This window comes from Astatotilapia calliptera, chromosome 22 (genome assembly GCF_964374335.1).
Source record: "Astatotilapia calliptera chromosome 22, fAstCal68.1, whole genome shotgun sequence".
Taxonomy (NCBI): domain Eukaryota; kingdom Metazoa; phylum Chordata; class Actinopteri; order Cichliformes; family Cichlidae; genus Astatotilapia; species Astatotilapia calliptera.
This window is the reverse complement of record NC_137442.1, coordinates 6,306,100-6,316,330: the sequence shown is the minus strand read 5'-3', so window position 1 is coordinate 6,316,330 and position 10,231 is coordinate 6,306,100. Positions and strand designations below refer to the sequence as shown.

Here is a 10,231-nt window from a genome sequence, read left to right as displayed (position 1 = left end):
AGTGTTATACTTTTCCAGCAATGATTGAGGAGTCACATATATGCTGCTACTGTTAGATAATATTTTAAACTATATTTCTTTGACAGTGCAATTTTCTTAAATGTACTTTTGAATAATTTGGAGTCATATGCATAAGCGACATTATACCAAAGCTAGTTGGTGTAAAAACATTTTAGTTAACTAAAATAAAAAACAAACAAGAAAACTTAAAGAACTGCCTACAAGAAAATAAAAGCATACAAGAAAATGACTTTAGCTTTTTGTCATTTGAAGAGGCATTTTAAAATATTTTTAATTAATAATAATTTAAAAAATAATTAATAATAATAATAATAATAATACATTCCCATCTCGCACCTTTTAGCTAGATTGAAACAAGCAAATCCACCATGGAAATGAATTAAAATCAGAAGTGAGAGATATACAAGATAATAATAGTGTTTAATAATAAAATTCAAAGTTGTAGAAAATTGAACTATTAACTGTACTTTAATAAATGTATTTAGTTGCTTTCCACCTGAAAAATGACGTTTCCCCACCTCGCCACTAGATGGCGGAAGCACAAAGTTTGCTGAATGGGCGTGCTCTATTGGAGCCACTGAGCTGCAGCCTTATTATTCACTAACCGCATCATTTCGTATCCAACGAGAGAAAACGTCACCTGGGATGAAAACTCATTAATCTGAGTGGCCAATTATTCATCGCTTTTCACTCTACTCCACCTAAACCACGTCGTTTGTACACTAATCGGTGAGTGTGTCGTCATATTTTCTCTGTATCCACATTCATCGAGTGTAAACACAGATGTAGCTGAAATTGTTTGAGTTAAGCTAACAGATAAACAGCCTGCACTTCATATTTGTTTTGCTGCACATATTTTAAAATCTTGATCTCTCTGTTGATCTTGTTTGTGAGCTTCGGGGTTTTGCGTTTGTTGCAGCTTTTCTTGGGCTTTTTACTGCGCAATGTTTGCGCTAATTAGATTTTTTCCGCTGGTCTGCTGCTCCTCTGTCTGGCCACCACCATCACATCCACTCCTTTTCTTCTGGGAGTGAGCTGATCATTGTGATTTCTGATGCTTGCATATTTAGCCTCTGAAAAGAAACTAATAAAATATTTAAAGTGTTTTTAAAATTATATTTCGTATAATAACTCTTCACGATTCCGGCCTTATGCGTTTGTTGATGGATTTTCTAAACAAGTCCTTTATAAAAGTGTTTTTGTTAAATAATTCTTTCATTTTTGTTGTTTTTTTTAGTCTGAAGGAGGATCAGCAAACATGTTCTACACCTGTGGTCCCAACGAGGCTATGGTGGTATCAGGTAAAATGATGCCTTGTACTGCTTTGTTGAAATCTAAACAACTTAAGAAACTATAACATCAAACTAATACATAACTGTTGCCTTTCATTAATTAACGCACATGTGATGGCTGTCACATCAAGGCAAACAAAATGTTCCAAAACCTTTAGCTGGTGCCCTAGACTTCTCCAAAGGAGAGAAAAAATTTTTTAATGGGTCTGTAGTTCTGAACACAAACATAAACCAGAACTTGATTTGTGATGGAAGTTTGTTGAATTTGTTTTTATCATGAAGTAGTAAATGTTTAAACTCTCCCTGTGATGCTCAGCGCGGTCTCTGATCTCTCCCAGGTTTCTGCCGTTCTCCACCTCTCATGATAGCCGGAGGCCGAGTGTTCATCATCCCCTGCGTTCAGCAGATACAGAGGTAAACAAACCACAAAGTTTATTTATGTTCTCCTGTATCCCATTAGTTTACTTCCTGATGTTTCTGCAAACACTGTTGACATTTGGCCGATATATTTTATATTTTAAGTGACAAATTGAATAACATGATGAGAAGGCAAACAGCACTTCAGCAGCAAAAATGGATAAAAAGGGGGAAAAAAGATTAACAAATTAATTTTAAATTAATTTTATAGTAATGAAGGATTTCTTTTGGGGACACATTTAAAGCACAGGGCATATACATCTGTGTCATTAGTAATAAATGTGTGTAAAGCATCCAGCTGCTGTTCATAAACTGTTACTTTTTAAGTCCTTTCTCTCCATCTTCCTGTTGAATTTAAGACATTAGCTTCCACACAGGCCACATTTGGGTCTAGTACCAACATTAAAGAAAAAAAAATCCCTTTTACTATATACACCAGCGGTCCCCAACCCCCGAGCCTCGGACCGGTACCGGTCCGTGAGTTGTTTGGTACCGGGCCGCGAGAGTTGAGGCTCAGGTGTGAAATGTCTGGTTTTCAGGGTTTTTATCAGTTTTCAGCGTTATTTTGTTATCGTTTTGATCGTTAACTCTGTTTTCCTGGGTCTTTTTACGTGTGTTATGAATAAATCTTCTTTTTTTCGATACCGGTACTAGTTTTATTTTGTTGTATTTATCCGCGACACATTAAAGGCCAGTCCGTGAAAAATATTGTCGGGCATAAACCGATCTGTGGCGCAAAAAAGGTTGGGGACCGCTGATATACACTCTGTGTTTGCAACTCAGTGTAACAAAAGCAAGGAGGAAATTGCTACACCTAATGTACCATTAGAGTAATGAAAATGAATCAATAATCATATTTCCCATTATATCTCTCACGTGGCCTCTCTCCAGGATTTCCCTGAACACTCTGACTCTGAATGTGAAGAGCGATAAAGTCTACACACGCCACGGAGTGCCCATCTCTGTCACCGGGATCGCCCAGGTCAGTGTGCACCACTGCAGATGAATCAGGTGCTGCTGCTGGCAAAACAGGGGAGGCCTTTCTCAGAAGGACAGGTGTAAACTAGAAGATTAACATGTAGCAGATAAGATTCATTTTGTGTGGTGTATAAAGTTACTCGTAGCAACCAGAATGTTTTTTCCTACTTGTTTTTTGTTTACAGTAAACTTTGTTGCTGCTTCATTGTTTATTTATTTTTGCATGTTATTGTATCTGTTGATTAATTAAAGCAGGCCAATGTAAATATTAGGGTCAGGTACACTGACAGTGCCATGTAGTTGCACGTGAAACCCAGCTCCCGATTTGCTATTTTTCACTGTGCATCGAGGAAATGAACCCAATGTTTATGTCAGTGTTTGTCTAAATAATAAACAAGCAGCTGTTTCCTACAGATGAAGATCCAGGGTCAGAATAAACAGATGTTAGCTGCAGCCTGCCAGATGTTCATGGGAAAGTCAGAGGCTGAAATTGCTCAGATCGCCTTGGAGACACTTGAAGGTCATCAGCGAGCCATCATCGCCCATCTGACTGTTGAGGTAAGGAGTTAAAGTAAATAAATGGAGTTTATCATCCAACTGAATTATAGAACAGGTATTATTAGAATACACCTTCAGTATTCACAACCTCAGTGTGATGAGTACATTTCAAAAAGCGAACTTCTGCATCACAGCGAAGGTGTTTGTGTTACAGGAGATCTACAAGGACCGCAAGAAGTTCTCAGAGCAGGTTTTTAAGGTGGCTTCCTCTGACCTGGTCAACATGGGCATCAGCGTGGTCAGCTACACCCTCAAAGATGTCCATGATGACCAGGTATCTCTTTGCGCTATAAGAATCATATCATAGATGATCTCAGTACATTTTTGCAGATTCTCGGAATTAAAAATTGAACCAGTAAACGCACATCAGATCTTTTTTCTCCTGCTGGCACACAGGATTACCTGCATTCTCTGGGGAAAGGCCGAACAGCGCAGGTTCAGAAAGATGCTCGCATTGGAGAGGCCGAAAACAAGAGAGATGCTGTGATTAGGGTGAGATCTGTCACTTTGTCGCTGTTTTTATTTTTTTTAATACTGTATTACTATAAAGCTATTTTTTTACACAGATCTCTCTTTGCAACAGGTGTCAATGGGGCTTGCTGATGTAGTTTGAAGATCTTTCTTTATTTTTAGAAACACTTGGATAAATACTTATCTTGCTAATAATAGAAGCTGCATTTAAATCATCTAGAAGGTTGTTTACAGAGCACTTCACTGTGTGTCTTCGCCTCGTCACTGGTGCCATTTGTCTAAACTCTGTCTGTATTTTTAGCATCTTCATCCTGTTTATTTTAGACATCTGTTCCCATTGATCCTGATCACCTCCATCCTTTCTCCATCCCTCTTTGACACTCTCTCTGCAGGAAGCTCATGCCATGCAGGAGAAAATATCGGCTCAGTACAAGAATGAGATTGACATGGCGAAGGCTCAAAGGGACTATGAGCTGAAGAAGGCAGCCTATGACATTGAAGTCAACACTAAGAGGGCTGAATCAGAGATGGCCTACCAGCTGCAGGTACACAGGCGTGCACAGGAAGCAGCTCATTTTGCTATTTGATCTCTAAGCTGAATATATATTTTAAATACAGTGCACAGCATTTCTTTAATTATAATTGCAGGCCAAACGTTTTAAACTTATTACAAATCAACAACATTTTTACAATTCATGATATTAAATGAAGAATATTATGTGTACAGACATACATGTATGATCTGTTTTCCTCTGGCAGGTAGCGAAGACGAAGCAGTGTATTGAGAGTGAGAAGATGCAGGTGCAGGTGGTTGAGCGGGCGCAGCAGATCATGCTGCAGGAGCAGGAGATCACCCGCAAGGAGAAAGAGCTGGAGGCCAAGGTGAAGAAACCTGCAGAGGCTGAGCGATACCGGCTGGAGAAGCTGGCTGAGGCTGAGCGGTGAGTTGTGGGTTGTGGGTTCATTTTCACCTCCTGAACTGCAGGAACGACAGTAAGCAGATAGTCTGTTAGGTTTTTCTGGTATGTTTTCTCTGTTTATATGTCTGAAGAAGAAACATGGAAAATCCCTCGTGTGTGTGTGTGTGTGTGTGTGTGTGTGTTTGTTTGTTTGTTTGTTTGTTTGTTTGTTGTTTTGTTTGTTTTGTAATTCGGCAAGTTTTCATCCGTCCACTTAAATCCTTCTTTTTATGTTAGAATAACAATTGAGCTATCATTTTATATTTTAAGAGCATGGCTGCCATGTTTGTACTGGTCAAATCATTTATCTCTCTGCTAACCAGCTGACTGTGATTCTTTTGTCTGTCCAGTCTTAAGTTGATCATGGAGGCAGAGGCTGAAGCTGAGTCCATAAGAGTGAGTCAAAGCTGTTTCTGGGGAAAAAACAAAAGCATTTTCCACAAATGTCATCTTGAATTATCTGGGCAGCCTTTCCTATCCCTCTCCAAACCGATTAATTATCTAGCTCAGTATGGCTCTTTATCTGACTACCAACTTAATGTATCAAGGATACAATTCCTTGCTTTTAAATACAAGATATTATCTAAAAATCTAATCTTCAGAGTATTCAGTAAATTATTTGGGTGTACATATACAAAAAAATCTGTCACACTCGTGCAGTATTAATTTGGGGTCTCTGAACTCCAAATTAGAAGAGGATATAAGGAGATAGAAGGCAAAGAGCTAAATCAGTCATGATGATTTATGTTAATAAGAGTATTAATATGCAGCCCAGGTGAGACCTCTTATATGATGCCTATAATTCTGAATCTAGCAATAAAAAAACGGAAATGAATGGAATATGGATGAGGGAAAAATCCATAAGATATTAGAGGAGGCATTTCAAACTACCATCGCTTTGTATGAGGTAACATTTGTAAATGTCTTTTGTAATTCACTTTAATTTATGTACCATTAAGGTACAAGGTGAGATTCAGTGTTTTCTGGTACAGTAAGTCCGTCCTCATTTCTCCTTCAGGTTAAAGGTGAGGCTGAAGCATTTGCAGTGGAGGCCAAGGGGCGTGCTGAGGCTGAGCAGATGGTGAAGAAGGCCGAGGCCTTCAAGGAGTACAAGGAGGGCGCCATGGTGGACATGCTGCTGGAGAAACTGCCTTTGGTGAGCGATAACATCATCATAACAAGCATTTCTAGCTCCTGCTCTTATTTTTAGAATTGTGCTGATAAAAAAAACAGAATTTGAAGCCTGTTAGTCATGAGTGTTGTGTGTGCATTTACTTCTGGATTACATTATTACATTCACCGGTTACAATTTTAACAGCTGTAATGTCATTTGTCCACCAGATGGCAGAAGAGATCAGCAGGCCTCTGTGTGAAGCCAAAAAAGTTACCATGGTATCCAGCGGAGGTGGAGATGTGGGCGTGGCCAAACTCTCAGGAGAGGTGCTGGACATCATGACCCAGCTGCCCGAGGCGCTGGAGAAAATGACTGGCGTGAACATCTCCCAGGTAACTCGGTTTATGTTACACTTACCTGCACTCATGCATCTATAGCTTATAGCTGCTACCAATCAAATTTAATTATTAATAATTAAATTCAGCATTAAATATAACAAAACTTTAAAACATCCACCTTTCTCTAAGTAAGTAAAGTTTATTTATATAGCACCTTTCACAGACATATGTCACAAAGTGCTTTACAAGGTAAAAGCATAATACAGTCATAAAATACATCATAAAAACCCTGGTCTAATTAAAAGCTTTTTGAAATAAAAATGTCTTTAGCTGCTTTTTGAAGGTCTCCACTGAGTCCAAACCCCGTAGAAATAGGGGATGAGTGGTGGTATGTGTATGAATCAATCAGCAATGTAGGGGGGAGGGGGGTGTCTCTGTAATGCTCTAAAAGTTAAAACTAGAATTTTAAAATGGAACCTGAATGTGATTGTTGGCCAGTGCAGCGACTTTAAAACAGGGGTCATATGAGAACCCTTGTTCGAGCAGGTCAGTAGCCTCGCTGCAGAGTTTTGAACAACCTGTAGGCGGGCTAGCCCTTTCATGTTTAGACAAGTAAACAGGCTGTTACAGTAGTCAAGTCTTGTAGAGATAAAAGCATGCATTATCATCTCGAGTTCACTTGTTGACACGATGGATCTAAGTTTAGAAATGTTCCTCAAGTGAAAAAAGCAGCTTCTTATGATCTGATATAAATGTCCCTCCAAAGAAAAAGCTTCATCAAAAATAACACCCAGGTTTCTAAGGTTATGTTTCTGTGAGGAACCTAAGTCACCCATTCGCCGTTTAATATCGGGTATTGCACTGCCTGGTGCAATAATGAAAGTTTCTGTTTTGGCCGGGTTTAGCTGTAAGCAATTATTGTTCAACCGTTGTTTAATGTTGGTTAAACAGTCAATCAGATTGGAGAGCTTATGAGCTTCAGCAGGCTTAAAAGAATAATATAGCTGAATATCATCAGCAAAACGATGATAAGATACTTCAGGAAACTGCTGTATTGTCTGGCTTAAAGGAAGAATGTATATTAAAAACAGAATAGGTCCCAGCACAGAGCCCTGAGGAACTCCACACAACAACTCTGTAGATTCTGGTTTGCAGACACACTAAAGTTTCTTTCAGATATATAAGATAAAAAAAATAGTCTAGAACAGAGCCAGACATCCCAACCAGGTCTCTCAGTCTGTTTATCAGGATGGTATGGTTGACTGTATCGAAGGCTGAGGTAAGGTCTAACAAGACTAGGACTGTGTATTCTCTGGAGTCTGCTGACATCATAATATCATATCTCTCCTTTCTGTAGATGGCCTCTCATACAGGCTGAAGACAATCAGCCATGTGATGACCAGGCAGTCTTTCCTCCCAGTGTCCAATCAGCTGTCTGGATTCCCTGCATGATTCTCTCATCACGGCGTCATTCTGCTGTGTGGCTGGTTCAGCTGGTTTGTGATGTTTCTCTGTTGTGAAAATAGTCTGATTACAGTTACGAATGTTATTTCATGTTATGACTTTGTGCTTAGCGGTACTGCGTTCGTTTAGCCTCCATCCATCCTTGTATTACCTTCTGCTTATGCAGTTCAGGGTCACAGGTAACAAGAAGCAGAGGATAATATAATCATATTTCATGTATTCTATGATGGTTTGATGAGCTTTCTTACTTTTTGAGTTTTACATGACTGATCTTTGTCTTTGTCCCTTTCTGTGTTTATATGTCACACTTTTGTCTGTGTTCCTGTTTACCATTAATAATTCCTTCACAAGTGTGTGTGTGTGTGTGTGTGTGTGTGTGTGTGTGTGTGTGTGTGTGTGTGTGTGTGTGTGTGTGTGTGTGTGTGTGTGTGTGTGTGTGTGTGTGTGTGTGTGTGTGTGTGTGTGTGTGTGTGTGTGTGTGTCCGCACTGCCTTGCTGCCAAACCTTAAGTGCTTCTTAGCATGAGCATGTGCTAAAACATGCAACCAAAACCTTCATTTACTAGTCCTACTAATATTGCATATTATCATATATTCACTGACATGCATTTTAACCCATCAGTCTTTTCTCTACATGTATTTCTGAAATAAATTTGGTGTATAAAGGTTCAGGGTGAATATTTCTGATATTATCTGTAAACTTCAGCGTTAATATGTATAGGGTTTTTAAAAGGTGTTGTCTTTCCTTTTTCTTTTTCTTACTGTTTTATATTTTATGATCCTTGGTACTTAATAAGTTAATTAAGTTAATTATTCTTTATTTCTTTATTTGTAAACTGATGCGCCGGTGAATCTTCTTTTTTTCCTGTTGAGCCTCGGCTTGGAGATATTAGCTACAGGAAACAAAATGGGATTCTGTTTTTCCCAACCAGGAGCTTCAACTGCCTTAAGTCTGTACCACCCTGCAGTCCACTAATACATGATGTGTATTACAAATCTTAAGTAAAGTGGTTCCTAGTGATAGCAGTTATGTAGCAGCTCTCATAAAGGTGTAGCCAGTCAGACTAAATTTAAATGTGTGAAATACAGCTTTGCTTTTCATAGTAGCAATGAGAATATCCCTGTGTATTCATAACATTAAGTATTTGTTAGTATATAACGCTTTGGCGTAATGTGAAGCTAAATATTTCAATTGTTAAGTGAGGGCAGGGGTGTTTGCTGTTCTGTTCTTTATTTTTTCTTTACGTTTGCTTGCTGTAGTTTGTGCTTTATATTCCACTGAAGGTGTAATACTAGCTCTAAAGTATTACGGTAGTAACTGTAAAGTATCCTGATTTGCCTTTTGTCACCACCCAATCAAACTGTATCCCTCTACCTCACCATTACCCTCTGGGGCTAGTTAGGAAAATATCTTTATGGACATGTTTTAATACATCAGAAGGGATTTAAACACTGAAGATGGATATATGGTTTTGTTTTAACTGAGCAGTTTTGTCTTCAGCTCTAAACACTGTTTGTGACTTCTCTGCACTCCTGATTACAGCACAACCATACGTGCTGTAAGTGTCCTGAGGGTACATTTTATTTCTTTCATATATGAGTACTACTGTTATTATGCATGCATCAACACCTGTCACTCTTACACTGTAAAGTAATATTGCAAATGCATATGTTTGAAGTCAGGACACAGTAGGCGTGTGCAGCTTCACTGTGGAGTTACCAAAGTAGGAGATTACCCAGCTATAGAAATGGAAGTGTGCTTTCGTTACTGGATCAGCACTAAATATGGATATATATGTATGTGTATGTGTTTATACAATTTATATTTGATACAGTATCAGTGTAAAGCACTGTTTGCATCACCACTAACAGCTTGACTAATTCATTATAAATGTATTTTATCCAGTTTATTAGTTTTCTGTGATGTTTCAGACCCTGTTGTGTTGCATTCGTGATGTTTGACCAAAGTGGATGTTTGCTTTTTATTTTTCTTCCGTGTACTTTAGGAAAACGTCGTTCTGCTCTTCTATACACAAAATCCTTGTCATTTAAATGCAAAAGGGGAAACGACTTAAATCTTTACTGTTTGTGAAAAAAGATTTATTGTAGCTATCAAATGTTCCACTGCTGTCTTTCTTTACTCACCTGTTTACACATCTGATTTTAGCTTCTTTTTTTTTTCAGTTTTTATTTTTTTTTTTCCATCTGTGAGGTCTTGAATTGTCACTGCATAATAAACAATTTTCACATGCATAAGGGGATCCCAATAAACGTTTTCATCATCATTTTATTGTCATTGATCTTTCAATAAAATGCTCATGGTACATGGTGCTTTTCCCAAGAATGAATTGCTGATGTTGCACCAGGAATTAAACTTGCAACAAACATTAGAGTTCTTTCCTTGCATTATAAATGCTGACAAAAGTAGCTTAGGTCCATCTTATATGATGGACATAGTTCAAGCTAAATGGGCGATAATAATTATAGTGACGTGGATATTATAAGTACAAGCATTCATTACCTTTTAATAGCCTCACATGTCCGCATAACCTGAGAGCTGTTGTACAAAATGAGAAAACCATTCAGCTAATTCAGAAATGAAATATACATAGAAACTGAT

The 10,231-nt window shown here is 38.3% G+C and overlaps 1 protein-coding gene across 1 annotated transcript; it reads left to right on the top strand.

The window, feature by feature from the left end:
• The first annotated feature begins 597 nt into the window (after nucleotides 1-597).
• flot1a (flotillin 1a) lies at nucleotides 598-7,944 on the top strand. Its single transcript, XM_026157046.2, has 13 exons — nucleotides 598-750; nucleotides 1,259-1,322; nucleotides 1,652-1,727; nucleotides 2,622-2,712; nucleotides 3,123-3,266; nucleotides 3,421-3,540; nucleotides 3,663-3,758; nucleotides 4,130-4,282; nucleotides 4,497-4,678; nucleotides 5,047-5,092; nucleotides 5,715-5,852; nucleotides 6,038-6,202; nucleotides 7,506-7,944. Exons 2-13 carry the CDS (start codon nucleotides 1,280-1,282, stop codon nucleotides 7,524-7,526), a joined length of 1,275 nt encoding a protein of 424 aa, XP_026012831.2. The 5' UTR covers nucleotides 598-750; nucleotides 1,259-1,279; the 3' UTR covers nucleotides 7,527-7,944.
• The last annotated feature ends 2,287 nt before the right edge of the window (nucleotides 7,945-10,231 follow it).

Bases quoted from the DNA above. Each gene is read 5' to 3' on its own strand.
- flot1a (XM_026157046.2), top strand. From the start codon at position 1,280: ATGTTCTACACCTGTGGTCCCAACGAGGCTATGGTGGTATCAG. The intron at 3,267-3,420 runs GTAAGGAGTTAA...TTTGTGTTACAG, and splicing joins TCGCCCATCTGACTGTTGAG to GAGATCTACAAGGACCGCAA. The intron at 4,283-4,496 runs GTACACAGGCGT...TTCCTCTGGCAG, and splicing joins AGATGGCCTACCAGCTGCAG to GTAGCGAAGACGAAGCAGTG.